This window comes from Dermochelys coriacea, chromosome 5 (genome assembly GCF_009764565.3).
Source record: "Dermochelys coriacea isolate rDerCor1 chromosome 5, rDerCor1.pri.v4, whole genome shotgun sequence".
NCBI lineage: Eukaryota > Metazoa > Chordata > Testudines > Dermochelyidae > Dermochelys > Dermochelys coriacea.
Genome location: NC_050072.1, coordinates 24,939,451 through 24,959,322, shown reverse-complemented (window position 1 = coordinate 24,959,322; position 19,872 = coordinate 24,939,451). Strand labels below are relative to the sequence as shown.

The 19,872-nt window shown below is 40.6% G+C and overlaps 1 protein-coding gene across 8 annotated transcripts in view; it reads right to left on the bottom strand.

Annotated features, from left to right (window-relative positions):
- The window catches only part of RAI14 (retinoic acid induced 14), a 131,218-nt gene that overhangs the window by 34,920 nt on the left and 76,426 nt on the right, over positions 1 to 19,872 (bottom strand). For all 8 annotated transcript variants that reach the window (XM_038402127.2, XM_043514634.1, XM_038402129.2 and 5 more), the window contains exon 3: positions 17,642 to 17,772. In XM_038402127.2, the coding sequence (XP_038258055.1) occupies positions 17,642 to 17,772 (131 nt within the window). The remainder of the gene's footprint in view (positions 1 to 17,641; positions 17,773 to 19,872) is intronic.

Here is a 19,872-nt window from a genome sequence, read left to right as displayed (position 1 = left end):
AAATCTTTTAGCACCCTGCACCCCTTATTCAACTGCTTCTCCAGCTTGATCACTGCATTGGGCTCAACTTTTGTATATTTAAGTGCCTAAAAAACCCCATAAACCCCACAACCTTCCCTGAACCTATTATCCCTCTTCCTTCCTTCTACCAAATTCTAGATCAGTTGAAGTCTTATATCTTCTGTTTCAATGACAGGACCCAAAATAATCTAACAAGTATTGTTTTAGTTCTCATCTGAATCTTTTTTTTCAGAGTAGCAGCCGTGTTAGTCTGTATTCGCAAAAAGAAAAGGAGTAGTTGTGGCACCTTAGAGACTAACAAATTTATTAGAGCATAAGCTTTCGTGAGCTACAGCCACAAGTACTCCTTTTCTTTTCATCTGAATCTTGTTTGTGTTTCAGTCTAGAAGTGTTACAGTATAACAACATTTTAGAGACCTGGCCATGGTTACCCCATCAACACGAGAAAGGACTAGGAAACTAGGAATGCACCTGGGGCAGTATACTCAGCATGTGAGAATAAGTGCCTGGAATCAATCCACAGCAAGTCCAATCCAGACCTCCTTCCTTGACAAGAAGTGTACTGGCCAATAATTACACTAAGTCAATGAAGACTTTTAAAAACAAATGGTTCTGGGGAATATTTTTATGGGTTGGCATTTATTTCGTACATTCAGACTCATGGACTTTAAGGTCAGAAGGGGTCATCATGATCATTTAGTCTGACCTCCTTAACACTGTAGGCCACAGAACCTCACCCACCCATTCCTGTAATAGACCCCTAGCCTCTGGCTGAGTTACTGAAGTCCTCAAATCATGGTTTAAAGTAGGGCTGTCAAGTTATTACAAAAATAAATCACAATTAAAAAAATTAATTGCGCTGTTAAATAGAATACCATTTATTTAAATATTTTAGGGTGTTTTCTACATTTCAAATATATTGATTTCAATTACAACACAGAATACAAAGTGTACAGTGCTCACTTTATATTACAAATATTTGCACTGTAAAAATGATAAAAGAAATTGTATTTTTCAATTCACCTCATAAGTATTGAAGCACGACCTCTTTATCATGAAAGTGCAACTTACAAATGTAGTTTTTTGTTAAATAACTGCACTCAAAAACAAAACAAAAGGTAAAACTAGAGCCTACAAGTCCACTCACTCTTACTTCTTGTTCAGCCAGTCACTAAGAGAAACAAGTTTGTTTACATTTACGGGAGATAATGCTGCCTGCTTCTTGTTTACAATTTCACCTGAAAGTGAGAACAAGTGTTTGCATGGCACTGTGGTAGCTGGCATTACAAGATATTTACATGCCTGATGCACTAAAGATTCATATGTCCCTTGATGCTTCAACAAGCATTCTATTCTGTGTTGTAACTGAAATTGATATATTTGAAAATGTAGAAAAACATCCAAAAATATTTAATAAATTTCAATTGGTATTCTATTATTTAACAGTGTGATTAATCACAATTAATTTTTTTAAATCAATATTAATTTTTTGAGTTAATCGCATGAGTTATCTGCGATTAATTGATAGCCCTAGTTTAAAAGACTTCAAGTTACAGAGAATTCACCATTTACACTATTTTAAACCAGCAAGTGACCTGTGCACCATGCTGCAGAGGAAGGCAAAACAAAACAAAACAAAAATTTCCAGGGTCTCAGCCTGGGGTCCAGGTCCCAATCTGACCCAGGGGAAAATTCCTTCCCGACCCCACATATGGCGATCGGTTAGACCTTGAGCATGTAGGCAAGACCCACCAGCCAGGCAACTGGGAAAGAATTCTCTGTAGTAACTCGGAGCCCTCCCCATCTAGTGTTCCATCACCAGCCCCCCAAGTATACAAAGTACTCTAAACAAAGGGTGTTTGACACATCTTGATTCTAACCCAGACATGTGGTGGACAAAACCATTGGCAACTTTCATGGTGATGGGGGAAGGGAGGGAGAGGCAGAGATGGGGGACGCGGCATGACCCAAAATCTGAAGGGATACAGAATGGAGAAGTACTTCTTCCTTCCCTTACTGATCCACACTGAACCCTTTCAATGGCACATGCTTTTGTAAAGTCTCTTAAAATAAGGAAGGATTTATTTATACTTTTCAAGCTGTGGAGCACTGCAGTCTACTGTGCAAACTGAATTTCAATAATAAGAGAATTTTGAAACAAAACTATTTCAGAAATCAATACATCTGATCAAAATCCTGAAGGCACCCAGGTTAAAAAAAAAGTTACTTGATAGGCAAAGCTTACTTGACACTAAAAAGCTTCTTAGGCCTTGTCTAAACTACCAAGTTTTGTCGCCAAAAACTGCCTTTTGGCGGCAAAACAGCAAGAGCATACGCACTACAAATTGGACTTTTGTCGTGAAAAACGCCCAGTTTTGGCAACAAAAAACTTCCACCCCATGAGAGACTTTTGTCTTTCCCCCTCCCTTTATTGTCAACAAAGAGCCTGTGTTGACACTGCTGATTGTTTTGTTGACAGAACTGGCTTCCGCCAATATCCAGGAGTGAAAGTAACTGGGGACACTTACCAGTATGGGGTGGGGCGGCTCCGGCCCCTGGAAGGGGCGGGGCTGTGGGGTCAGCATCCCTCAGCCAGCTCTTCCAGGCCGCCTGGCCCACAGTGCCTGGAGCTCCTGTGTTGAATTAAAGGGCCCGGGGCTCCGGACGCCACTGCTGCCCTTTTAAATTGCCGGCCCCAGTGCAGCTGCTCCCTTTGCCGCCCCCCCCCCCCGCCCATCGGCAGCCGGGAACCAGGGGGGGCGAAAAAGGGACAGGGACGTTAAAGCGCTGCAGGGTCCTTTGCTGTGGCAGCGCTTTAATTTTGCTGCGCCCCTCCCTGTTGGCTGGGGGGGGAGCGCAGCAACATTAAAGCGCTGCCGCGGCAAAGGACCATTCTCTTGGCAGCGCTTTAATGTCCCTGCCCCTTTTGCCTCCCCCATCAGCGGCCTGGCCGGTACAGACCCTACCAGCAGGGCCGCCAACAGGGGAGGCAAAAGGGGCAGGGACATTAAAGCACTGCCGCGGTGCATTGCTCACACTGTCGATGATGGTGTCCCCAATGTGGACATGATCTGTCAACAGAGGGAGCAAGTGTGAATACCCTTTGGTGATTTTTGTTTTGTCGACTTTCGGGTGTCTACGCAAGTTTTGTAAACAAAACTTGGTAGTGTAGACTTGCTTCCGATCCTTAATATTTTAAATACTGCAATCATATAGGACTTGCTAGTCTATTAGTGCAAAACAAATAAAAATAATGAGAGACAGACACACTCACCACCCCCCTACCAAAATTGCTCCATTACAGACAAACTCCAACAAACATGCACTTCCCTCACTACAGATGTGCCAGTGTTAAAAATGATCTGTTAAAGGGAGAGCAGGAGAGGACACGAAGTGAGGTCCTAGCACAGGTTCTTTAACATTCTGTTTTGCAAACTGAAGTCAATTTAGCTGCTGAATAGAAATCTACATATGGCATTGTATATATATTTATTACAATAAAGGCCATTATTTCCACACTAAAAAGAAAAGGAGTACTTGTGGCACCTTAGAGACTAACAAATTTATTAGAGCATAAGCTTTCGTGAGCTACAGCTCACTTCATCGGATGCATTACGAAAGCTTATGCTCTAATAAATTTGTTAGTCTCTAAGGTGCCACAAGTACTCCTTTTCTTTTTGCGAATACAGACTAACTCGGCTGCTACTCTGAAATATTTCCACACTGTGTTCACTGCATCTCTTTTCAAGAGTGCATTTGATAAATGTGGCCTTTTCATAAAGAGCAGGCACTCCATAAGGGGCACAACACGCACACAACAGAGCAAAGACTAGCTTGTGACAAATAGTTAAGGAACATTTGTTAAGATAGGGGATAGGTTTATTTTTCAGGCCTCAGGTTTGGCATCTTAAACGCCTCTATAAATTGATGGACGAGTATCTCATGAATTTTAAATATTTATTGTAAAAATCAATCCATCACTGAAGTTAATAAATGAAATTAAACACAGTGCTTGTTCTCAACTTCCTTTACCAGCTGTACCACAGCAGCTGTAAATATTTAAAAAATAAAAGTGGCTACAAGAGCTATGCTGATTTCAGTGATGTTAGCACACAGTTATTCTGTCACTTAATAGATAAGCTGAAGCTGTGAAGAGAAAGCAGTTATGTTAGCTTCAACTATGTAACTCCTCCCTCCCTTTAAGGTGCCACAAGCACTCCTTTTCTTTTTGCGAATACAGACTAACACGGCTGCTACTCTAAATCCCTCCCTCTGTAAGCGGAACAGCAAGGGTGATGGAGGACTTTTGTCAAACAAAAGCAGACACCACTTACAAACAGCAACCAATTATTTTTCCCTCCAAGTGTCACAGGAGAGTAAAACTAAGGGCTTGTCGACACTTACAGCTGCACTCAGGCAACTGCACCACTTCAGTGATGCTGCTACCTATGCCAATGGGAGAGCTTCTCCTGTCCCACTCATCCGAGAGGCGGTAGAAGCTCTGCTGTCGACGTAGTGCAGGAGTTAGGTTGACATCACTGTGTTGTAGCTATACCAACATAAAATGCTTGTGCAGACCAAGCCTAAGATTCTAAATAGTTAGAGACCGATGTTTGTTTTCGTTCATTGTCTTTAATGATGAGAGTTTTTAGGGTGGGATTTTCAACGGGGCCTATGAGAGAAGGGGGCTCGATTCTCATGAAATTTCAATATAATGCTTAACTTGACTTGCTCTCTGCCACCCTTAATCGTATCTAGAGCGTACCCCAGTGCAGGACAGCCTCAGAAGCATACAAGATGCCAGGTAGTAAGCAGGAACATAGAACAAATATTCACGTAGTTCATGACTAGATTTTATTCCTGGTATATATGTATTCACAGGGCAAACCTTCATAAAGTTGTGCAATAATAGCTACAAAAGCTCTCAAACCCAATTCAAAATTGCCCTCAATTCTCAAAGCAAGAAGTCAATATCCATCAGGACTCAGTGAGCTGCCCCATGAACTGGTTTTTCTAGAGGTCAAGCACAACCTCCAGCGTTGCCCCTGACCTTAGCAGGGAACAGGACCTAAGCACCCCGAGTATGTAAAACTCTTCATGCCAGTGAAAGCCCCACACACCTTTTCAACAACAGTAAATTATCTGGAATGACTCACAGAATGCTGTTTATACTGTCTCCCACCTGTGACTTGTGCATGAAGAATCTTGTTTCAATCACATCAAGGTAGAAGAGATTAATAAAGGAGAGCCCGCTGAAGGGCTGTTTTCTTAACGGGAGGGAGATGATGGTGTCAGACAGTGCAGGAGCTGGTAGGCTGTAGACTCCTGATCTTAGCCCTCAATTTCAGCAAAAATATCCTCCCAGCTGCTGTTCAGAGGTTTTGGGGATTCCAGAAGCCTTATTTTTGTCTCAACTTGTGCTCCAACAATCTCATTTTTAAATGAAGTTTTCTTTGGCAGGACTTGTTGGCACATTACTGTTGACTCCCACTGCAAGTCTGAGATTGGAGAACTTCCTATACATTTATTATTAACTGTAAGACCAAGAGATCAAATTTTTTGATGAATTGAAATTTTGTAGCAGATTATCCTTTTAAAGTCATGTGATTGCTATAACTGCCCATAGTGAATCTCCTGAAGGCTAGCATCACAGTTCAGAACAGAAGCAGCACTCCGTAGGGAAAAAGGCTAATGTAGTGCCCATCTTTAAAAAAGGGAAGGAGGAGGATCCTAGGAACTACAGGCCAATCAGCCTCACCTCAGTCCCTGGAAAAATCATGGAGCAGGTCCTCAAGGAATCAATTCTGAAGCACTTAGAGGAAAGTGATCAGGACAGTCAGCATCGATTCACCAAGGGCAAGTCATGCCTGACTAATCTAATTGCCTTTTATGACAAGATAACTGGCTCTGTGGATGAGGGGAAAGCAGTGGACGTGTTGTTCCTTGACTTTAGCAAAGCTTTTGACATCGTCTCCCACAGTATTCTTGACAGCAAGTTAAAGTAGTATGGGCTGGATGAATGAACTATAAGGTGGATAGAAAGCTGGCTAGATTGTCGGGCTCAACGGGTGGTGATCAATGGCTCCATGTCTATTTGGCAGCCGGTATGAAGTGGAGTGCCCCAAGGGTCGGTTTTGTTCAATATCTTCATTAATGATCTGGAGGATGGCGTGGATTGCACCCTCAGCAAGTTTGCAGATGACACTAAACTGGGAGGAGAGGTAGATATGCTGGAGGGTAGGGATAGGATACAGAGGGACCTAGACAAATTAGAGGATTGGGCCAAAAGAAACCTGATAAAGTTCAACAAGGACAAGTGCAGAGTCCTGCACTTAGGACGGAAGAATCCCATGCACCGCTACGGACTAGGGACCGAATGGCTAGGCAGAAGTTCTGCAGAAAAGGACCTAGCGGTTACAGCGGACGAGAAGCTGGATATGAGTCAGCAGTGTGCCGTTGTTGCCAAGAAGGCAAATGGCATTTTGGGATGTATAAGTAAAGGCATTGCCAGCAGATAGAGGGACGTGATCGTTTCCCTCTAGTCGATATTGGTGAGGCCTCATCTGGAGTAGTGTCCAGTTTTGGGCCCCACACTACAAGAAGAATGTGGAAAAATTGGAAAACGTCCAGCGGAGGGCAACAAAAATGATTAGGGGACTGGAACACATGACTTATGAGGAGAGGCTGAGGGAACTGGGATTGTTTAGTCTACGGAAGAAAAGAACGAGGGGGGATTTGATAGCTGCTTTCAACTACCTGAAAGGGAGTTGCAAAGAGGATGGATCTAGACTGTTCTCAGTGGTAGCAGATGACAGAACGAGGAGTAATGGTCTCAAGTTGCAGTGGGGGAGGTTTAGGTTGAATATTAGGAAAAACTTTTTCCACTAGGAGGGTGGAACGCACTGGAATGCGTTTCCTAGGGAGGTGGTGGAATCTCCTTCCTTTGAAGTTTTTAAGGTCAGGCTTGACAAAGCCCTGGCTGGGATGATTTAGTTGGGGATTGGTCCTGCTTTGAGCAGGGGGTTGGACTAGATGACCTCCTGAGGTCCCTTCCAACCCTGATATTCTATGATTCTATGAACTAAAAGGCTACAGTTTTGAAATGCTGATTTTGTTCTTTGGTGTTACAAGAATTGGAAGGGGGATAAAATTCAAGAAACTCGAGGGTGAACCATCTTAAAAATGTTTAGGACCCTAGTGCAGGGTGTTGTATTCCTGCTCACCTTTACGCCGAACTGAATATTCTTCCTTCTGGTTGTGCTTTTTCAGAGACATTAATTATATATATTCTCTCTCTCTCTTATATATCATATATAGACAGATATAGATGTAAAGAAATATAGATATATAGAGAGAGAGAGAGCGCGCGCACTCAGGAGACAGGTATTTAGCTTTTGAAGTACTCAATACTCCTAGCACAGGGATTTTCAAACTGTAGTGCATAATCTTGATGTTCCATCCTCTGACTTCACAACAAATTTTTAAAGAAAGCAGTAAGTCCACTAATAAAGTTTGGAAACTGCTGTCCTAACATATGGGCCCTCAAAGTAGGGATCACAACCCTTGTGGTTGTCATGAAGGGGTCCAGGATGTCGCAACCATCCTCCCCTTCTTTATGGCTAAACAGAAGGAAGTCCTGAGATTACAACAAGGGAATCCCAAATCATTCTATTGTTACATGGGGTCATGGGATCATGGAAAAGGGTGAGAACAAATGGGTAGAAAATAAACTAAAATATTTATTTTATTGTGTGAAAATCTAACAACTTTAGAACTGCATCTGGTGCTAACAGAATTGAAAAAACATGGATGTCCTTATTTGAGTTTTAGTAAATTGGCATTCCAAGAACATGTGTTCTTATATTGCAGCTCAAAGAACAGTACATGTTTAAAATTTACTGGGTTTTTAAACATCAAATGCATCAAACTTAAAGCAACAGCTAAGAATGATCTGTAAAATTTTTTTTTAAAAATGCATAATACCAATACTATTTACAAAGGAAGTAGCCCTAAAAAAGGATGGGTAAAGTTATACAGCATAACTCTAATTTTCCAGACTACTGCATAAAAAGCTTGGTTGCTTTAGTTAAGTCTTAAAACAGAGCGTTAGTAAATATAAAGGTATTGTCCTATTTCCCAATAACTGCATTATTTAGATGTAAGATTTAAATCGCATTTTACCAAAAAGACAACACATTATCCTATGCTTCAGAAAGAAAGAGGAATGAAATTGGGTGATGTGCAAGAAAGAATAGACAGTTCAGAGCTCATACTTATTTTCAATTGAGATTTTGCCATTGCCGTTGAAGAAAAATAATAACTGTAAGGAAGCTAGCATAAAGCATTTACAGAAATACAAGCCAGATAAATAAGCAGTCACAAGTTCGGTCTACTGCCTGGAGACTATTTTTGAAGGTTTATGGCTCGCTAAAATAAAGATTACCTCATGTTGCTCCCTTTTATGTGTCTGTTAGTGCCCTAGATTAGAGCAGTGAGCAAGGAGCACCCAGTTGGCATAATCAAAATCTGCAAGCAAAGCATATTTGCTGCATCAGCCTTTGGAAACATTTTAAACAGTGGCCTATTAGAATGGCATTGCTTTATATAAAACTACATAGGCTGCCTGAAGCTGAATGCATCATCTGATCCTTGGCCAATGAGTTCCGGGGTAGCTCAACTGTTAAATTGGAACAAAGCTTAGAAAGACATGCACCTCAGAAGAGCATGATAATTATTATCTAACTGATAATAAAGTAGAACAGATTATAAAAAGCTGTTAATTATATGATCCAGGAGTGGAAAAAACAAGTATAAATAGAACAGGCAGCCTAGTATTTATTATTGTGACCTTCAGAACTTTCCACGTAATCTACAGGGTGCAATGTGCATGGAAGGGATTTGTGCAAGTGAAAGTCTCTCAATACTCAGAGCTAGTCAGATAAAGTTAAAGGTTAGTCCTTAAAGATTGCATTATAAACACCCCCCCCCAAAAAAGCTGAGAAAAATACGTTCAGTACGACTAGGATTTCAAGTCTTTAAAAGTGGCCACCACGCTTAAGTTTTAGAAGTTGATGTTGAACCTACAGAAGTTTTTCCCTCTTAAATGAGTTTTTCTAGATTCCTACTTGTTTTTGACACAATTTTTTACATTCATATTACACAGATAGAAAAGGAGTACTTGTGGCACCTTAGAGACTAACACATTTATTTGAGCATAAGCTTTTGTGAGCTACAGCTCACTTCACTGGATGCATTCCATACACACTGTAACCAGAGTGATCACTTAAGGTGAGCTATTACCAGTTGGAGAACACTTCATTCTCTCTGGTCACTTGATTACAGACCTAAAAGTGTCAATACTTCAACAACAACAAAAACTTCAAAAACAGACTCCAACTAGAGACTGCTGAATTGGAATTAATTTGCAAACTGGATACAATTAACTTAGGCTTGAATTGACTGGGAGTGGATGGGTCATTACACAAAGTAAAACCATCTCCCCATGTTTATCCCCATCCCCCACTGTTCCTCAGACATTCTTGTCAACTGCTGGAAATGGCCCACCTTGATCATCACTACAAAAGGTCCCCTTCTCCCCCGCTCTCCTGCTGGTAATAGCTCACCTTAAGTGATCACTCTGGTTACAGTGTGTATGGTAACACCCATTGTTTCATGTTCTCTATGTATATAAATCTCCTCACTGTATTTTCCACTGAATGCATCCGATGAAGTGAGCCGTAGCTCACAAAAGCTTATGCTCAAATAAATTTGTTAGTCTCTAAGGTACCACAAGTACTCCTTTTCTTTTTGCGAATACAGACTAACATGGCTGCTACTCTGAAACCTGTCATTACACAGATAGGAGTTTAGGACACAAGAAGATTAAAATACCATTTGTTGAAAATTAGTTGATAAAACTTAATTAACTGATGCAGTCAATTTACAGGAAGTGAAGAAAAAGGTATGCTCCTTTAAAATTTAAATCTGTTCTAATATCCTATTGAAAGTGAAATAGTTTTAGGATTTCCACTAGCATGTCACAAGTACTAGATAGATCACCTATGCAAATACATTTTATTCAAAGTATTCATTCATTTACCTTGACTGGTTTTCACTGCAACAGTCTTTTTCCTTCTCAAAGAGAAAAATATTATGGCTATAGCATGTTCAGTCTACATTCAAGGATCCCTTTAGATAATAAAGAACAGCCTCAATAAGAAAAAAGTCCCCTCCCCTCTTCCCCCCAAAACAACAGGGCCAATTGATTTTTTTTAAAATCTCATGTTCCTCAAGATATTGTATGGGCAAGCAGATCTGTGTTTTAAAAAGAAAACTGGCAATAATTCTTGCTTCTCCTCCTCCTTTGCTTCTGTCAAGGAGAATATGCAAAATAAAATCACCCTGAAGAGAAAGTCCATCACTATGCCAGCACTTGCATCCAAACAACTCTTTATTGAGTAACTAAGCTATGACGACTTGAGTTTCTCACCCTGTCCCTTTTTTGGAGGCAGAGGTGGTATGTACATTAGAGAGTGATTTTTTCAGTAGCAGAAAGTCAGAGTGAAAAAACGGTTTGCATGAAGGAGTGAAATGAGTGGCACAGTGCTCAACTGACAATGAGACAATGGTAAATGAATACTGTATACAAGATAAGTATATAAGAGTATGGACGTGGAATATACTCTGTACTATGTTTTCAGTTTAGCTTTTGGGCCATAAGTGTCCTGGTTCATATGAATTATAAATAACCTATCTAGAGAGATCTCTCCATTGAGTATTATTGACAACATATTTCAGAGTAGCATCCGTGTTAGTCTGTATCCCAAAAAGAAGAGGACTTGTGGCACTTTAGAGACGAATAAATTTATTTGAGCATAAGCTTTCGTGAGCTACAGCTCACTTCATCGGATGCATAGTCATAGAATCAGTGTAGGACTGGAAGGTACCTCAACAGGTCATCTAGTCCAGTCCCCTGCATTCAAGGCAGGACTAAGTAATAACTAGACCAGCGGTTCTCAAAGTGTGGGTTGGGACCCCATTTTAATGGGGTCGCCAGGGATGGCAGACTTGCTGGGGCTCGGGGCTGAAGCCAAAGTCTGAAGGCTTCAAGCTTTGGCGTCCCTCAGAGCGGCGGAGCTTTGGCCCCACTACCTGGGGTGGTGGGGCTCGGGCTTTGGTCCCCATTCCTGGATCATGTAGTAATTTTGGTTGTCAAAAGGGGGTTGCGGTGCAATGAAATTTGCAAAACCCTGAACTACATCATTCCTGACAGGTCTAACGTGTTCTTAAAAACCTCCAAGGACAGAGATTTCACAATCTCCCCAGGTAATTTGTTCCAGTGCTTAATTACCCTAACAGTTAGGAAGTTTTTCCTAATGTTCAACCTAACTGCCCTTGCTGCAATTTAAGCTCATTGCTTCTGGTCATATCCTCAGAGGTTAACAAGAACAATTTCAATCCTCCTCCTTGTAACAACCTTTTACAGGCTTGGAAACTATTATGTTCAGTTTTCTCTTCTCCAGACTAAAAACAAACCCAATTTTTTCAATCTTCCCTCACAGGACATGTTTTCTAGACCTTTCACCATTTTTGCTGCTCTCCTCTGGATTTTCTCCAATTTGCCCACATATTTCCCAAAATATGGCATCCAGAACCGGACACAATACTCCAGTTGAGGCCTAATCAGTGCATAGTAGAGAGGAAGAATTACTTCTTGTGTCTTGCTTACAACACTCTTAATACATTCCAGAATGACATTTACATTTTTTGCAACAGTGTTATACTGTTGACTCATACTTAGCTTGTGATCCACCATGACCCCCAAGATCCCTGTCTGTAATACTCCTTCCAAGGCAGTCATTTCCTATTTTGTATGTGTGCAACTGATTGTTCCTTCCCTAAATGGAGTACTTTGCATTAGTCCTTATTGAATTTCATCCTATTTACTTCAGGCCATTTCTCCAGTTTGTCCAGATCATTTTGAATTTTAATCCTAACCTCCAAAGCACTTGTGACCCCTCCCAGCTTGGTATTATCCACAAACTTTATAAGTGTTCTCTCTCTGCCATTATCTAAATCATCAATGAAGATATTGAACAGAACCAGAGCCAGGACCGATCCCTGCGGGACTCCACTCGACATATTCGGCCAGCTCGACAGTGAACCACTGATAACTAGTCTCTGGGAACGGTTTTCCAAGCAGTTATGCACTCACCTCACAGTAGCTCCATCTAGACTATATTTCCCTAGTTTATTTATGAGGAGGTCATGCAGGACAGTATCATAAGGCAAGATGTCCCACATCTACAACTTCCCCCATCCACAAGCCTTGTTACCTTGTTTAAGAAAGTGATCAGGTTGATCTGACGTGATTTGTTCTTGATTTGTTCTTTGGGACACTCCCAAAATAAATGCATTTTTGGAGGCTTCTAGGCTTTTCTTGGTGCCAACGTCAGCATTTAACATGCGCTGATGCAAGTGCAGCTAGAATTTTATTAAGATCTAGTGTTTCAAGTTAATAATAGCCATAAGGATTTAATTCTATTCTAGTTCAATATCTTGTAGAAACAAGCAAAGCTTAACAGTAATGTGCTGGCATAGAGACAAACCAGGTTTAGGACAGGGCAGTGCTGCCATTTATACATCACAACTCGTATGCAAATTTTTTTCAACAGCAGCAGCAGTTTCTTTAAGTTATCAACCATTTGCAAGCTTGGACTAGTGGAAAGTTTGGTTTATGAATTAACCTTTAATGAAACGTAAAGACCCTCTAATGTGAGGGCCTTTTTTGAGGGCTTTAGATGGTCAACATCCAAATCTGAGAGAAACATTTAGCTTAGGGAAACTGCACAAAAACAAGATCTAGTAGACTAAGACTACAATGAATCATTGTGGAGATGGTGCTAGATCAGTGGTTCTCAAACTTCTGAACTGGTGACCCCATTCACATAGGAAGCCTCTGAGTGCATAAATTGAAATCACTTTTTAATATATTTAGCACCATTATAAATGCTGGAGGCAAAGCAGGGTTTCGGTTGGAAGCTGACAGCTTGCAATCCCCCAGGTAATAACCTTATGACCCCCTGAGGGGTCCCGACCTCTAGTTTGAGAACCCCTGTGCTAGACAGAGTAAGCATTTAATTACAAACATGTTTGCCAAATGTTTGATCTAGCATACGAAGGACCAAAGGAGCCTATGCCAAAAGGTGGATTTGCCCAATGAAGCTCATTTACATACATTTGTTTATCAAAAGCACCATCTTAAAGGAAATGAAAATCCTGCATGTCTTTAAAGCCCTGAAGCATCAGTCTCACCAAACTGTAAAATACATTGCCGGGAGAGTTCCTCTAACTTGCAGAGGGAGTTTTGGCAGGAATAAGTGGTACCGAGGCATCATCATGGCCTAGGCACCCAAATTTCACCAGGAAAAGGTCCCAGTTAAGTGGTGACTTTGTCAAGAGCTGGAATATTTCGTCCCCTTCTCCATTTCATCCTAAATTGGCAACTGTACAACCTCTTTGGTAACATGTACATCCTAGTAGTCAATATCCATTCTGCCTGGTTTAGTATTAAGTTATTTTTGTTTTGTCCTTTGTGAGGAATGAGAATAAATGATTCCTTTCCTCTTTACAAGTGCCCCACTTCACAACTGTAGACAGTGATGTCTCTCGATGGAGCATGCGTACATTTCTTAATAAAGCTCATTTTCAAAAAAAGTTTTTGTAACTAGTTGCTCTTCTCTCATTTGTTTAAAAACCACAGTGTCCAAAACTGAATGTCGTGTTGCAATACAGATTTAATCAGTATCAAGTGGAATGATTTCTTTTCCTGTTCTCAAGGATCCATTAATGAAAAAAGGACAAAGACAAAAGATCTTAACAGGAATATGAGATTGGGGTGAAGAAAGGAACATCTTAAGGGAAAAAAATAGTGCACCAGGCCAACCAAATACGTAATGCAAGACAGGATACTTCATATTGTTACACTCTAATGCACATTCCATCATAATGAAGTGTTTAATCCCCTCATGCAATTTGTTACATAATTTAATCCATTATGTTCTTCTGAATCATCACCTTCAGCCTAATTACGTAAACTACTTACTACATCAGTATAAACTCACAGGGATCAATAAATCATGCATCCAAATAGTCTGAATCTCTCAGACCTGCCGCTAGAATGCAACTAATGCACAACGTGGAATTGGAGCATAGCTGTGATCACCTACTATCCAAAGACACATTCCAACTGGCCCTGTTGGCCTTTTTGCTGATACACCCAGGCAGAGTTTATCCTCATAAGGATTATAAAACCCTAATTTCCATTAAGTTAAAGGGGTGGTGAAAAGTTAGTAGATATGTGGGACATGAAGGATCAGAAAAGAAAAATTTTAAACTGCCCCTTTCTCCAAAATGGAGACCTGCTGTTTCAACAGCCATTGTAGGTCTCCTCCCACTTTTAATGCACTTTCTAATGGGTGAGCTAAAATGGGCTCCATTTAATAATCCAGATTTTCTTCCTTGCTCTGCTAAATTTTAAGAAGACAGAGCAAGTTAAAAATGGCTGCTGAGGCACGAACTGGTGCTGTAAGGGCAGCCAGAATTCTGGGGTCTACTTTAAGTTGAAAACTTACCAGACTTTAAACCTTACAGAATGTAAAGCATTGAATACGATGGCTGTGAAAAAGCAGGCTTTAAATAAATCTTAAAAGCCAGAAAAAATGCACATACTGAATACAATATTAAAGAACAATAACACCCCCTCACGTTTTCACTTATTCCACTACAACATATTTTCCTTGCTAAAAGAATATATTGCATATATCCCACATTTTTTAAAAGGCTTTTTAAAACAGTTTCAAAATTACGTCAAACATGAACTAATGAGCCATAGTCCAAGAACAATAAGCCACACCAAGGCACAGTATTAATGACATGGTGCACTTCTCCAGATCAGCTTCTCAGTTTCTTCATTTGTCAGAGTTGCTATCCATTGGGTCAGCACTGAGACAACTTAGGCATGTCTGCTAAACTCCTCGCTACATTTAATGGGGAACGAGAATTGAAAGCAGGGTCTTGCACAAGGCATAACTGGAGCCATATAAATGGACTTGCCTTTGCTCCGACACACTCATTTTCACTGACACCATTGCACGAATATTTTAAATCAAGTGCTAGGTAAGCGGGCACACTGAACTACAGAGAACTCAGATCTTTAAATCATCAGTCTAGGTTTGTTCCATTCATTTAAGATCACATAGCTGTTTCAGTGTTAGTATAGGATAGCAAGCGTCTTCCCGGTTACTAAATGTGACAGCTTGCAGGGTATCCCTCCAGGGCTGGGAAAGAAAACCATGTCAGAACCCAATTCATACTATATTTGAAATCTACAAAAACTCTCAGTAGAATCAGGCAGTTGAACCAGAACCAGATTGAGCTGGTATTTTATTTGAATCAGAACTGAACCTGAACCATAAACGTGTTCTATCTACTGAACATGAAGAGAAAAAAATTTGGGTTATCGCTTAAAACAAAGGTTCAGCAATTTTTAAGCTTCAATTTTTTTTTAAATAAACTACAGTGATCTTATTTTCATTATCAAACGAGACAACAAAGTAACAAATGGGCATGTGATTGCCACCAGGAAGGCCTGCCTCCGTATAATGAGAAGAGAATGAGACTAGAAGGAAGTCAACCCACAAGAGGAGGGAGGGAGAGGGAAAGCTCAAGGAGCTGTCTGTACACCATGAGGCAGCAAGGGGACCAGGAAATAGATAAACAATTTCTGAGACACACCCGTTCCCACCAGTCCCCAGGGAGAGAGAAGAGGTGGAATGATCCCTGGGCCAAGAAGTTAATAACTCTTCAAGCCCAAGGAAAAAGATAATGGCTCCCCAACCTTTCTCCCTCTTAGACAGGCCTCCTCTCACCATCCCCATCCCCTAGGGCAGCTCCTCCCTCCAGTTGCCCCAAACTCAAATGTATCCTTTCACCAAAGGTCCAGTATAACACAGCAAATATTAGAAGAAGTTTTATTTTAGTTTGCTAAAATAAATTGTTCATAAAAATAAACTGCGTTATTTGACAACACAGAAAACTAGGAAGATACTCATGCAAAGTTAAAAAAAATCAAAAAATAGTTTCAATGTTAAATTTCAGCTCTCTTTTTTGAGATTATGTCCACTGAGATTGAAATTTGATTTGAACCAGTTCAAAGTGGTAACCGAACTTGGTGGTTGTTTTTTTTGGTGGCTTGAACTGGAACTGAACCCAAACACACTGAATGCAACTGAACCTGAACAAAACCTAAATAAATATCGGTTTGACTCCCTAAGTAGAAGAAAGGTTATATAAGATACAGTGGAGTTAATTTAAAAAAACAAAAAAAACAAAAACAACTGGCTCTAAAATGTAGTTTTATTTAATTTACGGTTGGGTAAAAATGAGGACATTAGACATATCTAATGAAAATACCTGTTGAAGTACTTCAGTTGTATCTTTTGAATTATCTCAAATTATTTGTTTCAAAATAAAAAGGTGCATGTAAGTTCAAGTAAAACCCATATTAAAATACGGAAAGCGCCCACTTGAAGAAACAAGAACACAGAGACTTCTATGGTAAGAAAGTCTCAAGTCATCATGAGTCATTGCCATTATTTAATTTCCTCATATGCAGAACAGAAATAGAATAGAAATGGCAAACTGAAACAGACCAAGTGGGAAGCACAGCATGACTCCATAAATACAGCCTAGGGTAGTACTGTAGAACATGGTAGAAATGGTTTTGTATTGCCTCTCCCAAGACAGGATGATTGCTGTGCCCCCCCCCCCCACCTGCAATCTTTAAAAGCCTTTTTTCTCATGGGATGCCAGGCTGTGAGATATTTCCTCATTTGTTCAGGAAATCATTTTTCTATATGATATCAAATGGAAAGGTCTGAGGGACAGACTCTAATCCCCTGAGCTCCCGTAAGCAAGTTAGGAAGTTTTCACAAGAGGAGAAAAAGGAAAAAGGGGTAGGGGAGAGGGGAGTAAATGCCACATTTACTTTTCTAAAGGATGAAGAGCTCTTCTGCACAGGCGCTGTTCTCAAATGCCAATCACAATGGGAAGCCCAGTGCTTTAGGTTCTGTAAGGTTTAAACCCCTGTTATAATATTGATTCAAAGCCACCCATTAAAGCAACTACCATTTCAGTTTTGCAGCGTAACTAAACCAAACCTGCATGGGGGAAAGTAGCCCCAAAGGTTTAATGAAATACCATTCTGCCTGTTTGGAGCTTGCATCATGGAATGTGGACATCCCAAAGTGCCAAAAAAGTCCTTCCCAAGGGAGCTGCCAATCAGCTCAGCAATCTAGACCCATGTCATCAAATGGCCTGAAATTCTAAATAGACATTTTAAGTACAAACTGTAAATACAGCTCTGGAACAGAAAAAAATTGTTTTAACATGCAATTAGGACGAAGGGGAAGAGGGACCATTTTCAGGCTGATCCTTATTTATTTTGTAGTTGCAGCTACTAAGGCCAATTTGCAAATGAAGCGTGCTCCCAGCGAATGGTCTCAGTCTTCCTCATCCCTTGAAGACATTGAAAAAAAGTTTTAAAAGTAGGCAGACTTACGCAGTTTTGCCCTCACTATCCTGTTTGGTGGCACTGGTTCCCTTTTTCCCCAGCAGTGAAGCCACTTTCTCTGGATCTCCATTCTCCACAGCTTGCAGCAGCCGGTCGTCATTCTTATTCCACTCGTTAGTCTGCAGTAAAAGGAATATTTAAGAGAAATCAATGCCAGCAATATTTCCATGCTGCGCTGAATGACTATGCATACGTTTGCCACCTATCACAGTTAAAATAAAAGCCAAGCAAGAACCCACACACTGAAGAGCTGGCACTTGATAAAGATCCCTATGAATAACTTAAAATGGATCATGTGATGCATAATTTCAAGGACTAGCAATAACTCAAGTCAGATCAGACAGATTTATTTTAAACTAGTGAGATGAGGAGTGAGTGCACTGCAATTTTTAGGTCAATCCCAGTCGGTCAATCTACAGCACAGCATTTAAGGAGAGTGCTAGCGTAGAAAAGTTGCTCTGTAAAGCAGTACTGCAGAACTAAATCCGTTTGGCCCCTCATTAAGGTTAAATGAGGTTTATACATGAACTCTGCACTTCTCTAGTTCATTGCTTTTGTTTTAGAGTTGTGCTGGAGCTGCCAGGAGCTACCTTTTTAATCACATGATGCACGAGACAAGACTACCTGGGATGCATACCCTTAGCTGATTCAGCAAACAAACCCCCCCTCCCTATACCACCATGTGCCTGTAGAAACCTTTTCAAGTGAAGCATTTTCTGCAGCTCCCAGTAGCGCAGCAGACCAATAAGCGGAGAGATCTCCCTTTGCAGATTATAACCACTTGTATTGCATTTTTATTCCCCTGCCATGTGTAAACCTCTAACCCAGACAGGTATTCCAACTCTACCTTAGAGTGCTGCAGACAAGAGAACACCACTAAGTATTTTAATCTTTACCAAACAATCCATATAGTCTCCTTTCTCTGGAGGGGTCTTTCCCTGATTAGTGACAGAAGATTGCATATTCTGGATCATTTTAGGGCACAAGGACCACTTAAAAAACAAAACAGAGTACCAGAACCTCATTCCCTCTACCTGAACTATGGATCCAGTTGGCCAATGGGGAGGATAGTGGGAAAACACACCTGTTTGATTACCCCCAAAATTTCTTCTGCATCCCCACCTTCTAACCAGGAAGAACACTAAACTATAATCCGAGCAAGAGTCTTCTGTTTGCACAGAAGTCAAAGCCATTTTTTTTTTATCTAACATTACACATCTAGTGAGGAGGCTCTTTAAATAGACTATGGTTGCTCCCAACAACAGTCAGCTCTTCAACACAAATGCTCTCAGAAGTACTACATCAGAACCAGATCGGTGCCTTTTTGATAGGTGCTGAATCCACATTAGTGGGTCACTTGGAAAATCTGCAGCCTATGAAACTCTTAGGCATGGAACTCACAGTGACAGACAAGCAATCATGGAGCCTAGTTTTCCCAATGGACCAGAAATATTGATGTTTCTCTGTTTACATGTGTGCAAAATGAGTCAGGGTTCTCACTAATCTAAATTAGGTGCATGCTAGGTATAAAAGCACAACTAAAGACATCCTGAAAAATTGAATGGGTGGAATGCTGGTCAGAAAGAGCATGAGCCTGCACACATACATACTTCAGTCAAAGTCTTCAAAAATACAGTTCAAGTAATTTCTTATGGGAACCGAAGCATCAGGTCTGAAGAGAACCTACAAGTTACCGGGAGTTGAAAAACTCCAAGCAGAGTGAGCAATTTGGATGGGCAAGCAGACAGACAATATGTAAAGGGACTGAGTCTGGAACGAGGGGAGCCAGGAACAGCAGCAGTGTCAAAGGAAAGTGGCAAGCAGAAAAAGGAGGAAAGTGCACTGGGAGCCTGTGGAGTGCAAGTGAGATGGCTAGTCCAGCATATTATATTCTTAACATGGAGCATAGCTGTGGCATACACTATTGTAGAATCTAAAGCATTAGGGTTGTACCAGCAAATTTTGATCTCTTTTGCAAACACTAAAATGAAGCTTGTCAAAAATCTTTTGTAAAGGATATCTATAATTAAAAGGATCCTCCACCTAAAAGTGATTTTTGTCTTACCTGTAATAGTAATTAAAAAATCCATCACCTAAGATTACTGTAAATTACAGATTTCTCTGTTTTTCAGTTTGTTTACCCTGTGTGTTTGACCGCAATTTGTGTACAACTAGTTTACCGGGTTAACTTACTCTTATGGATTTTTTACACAACAGAG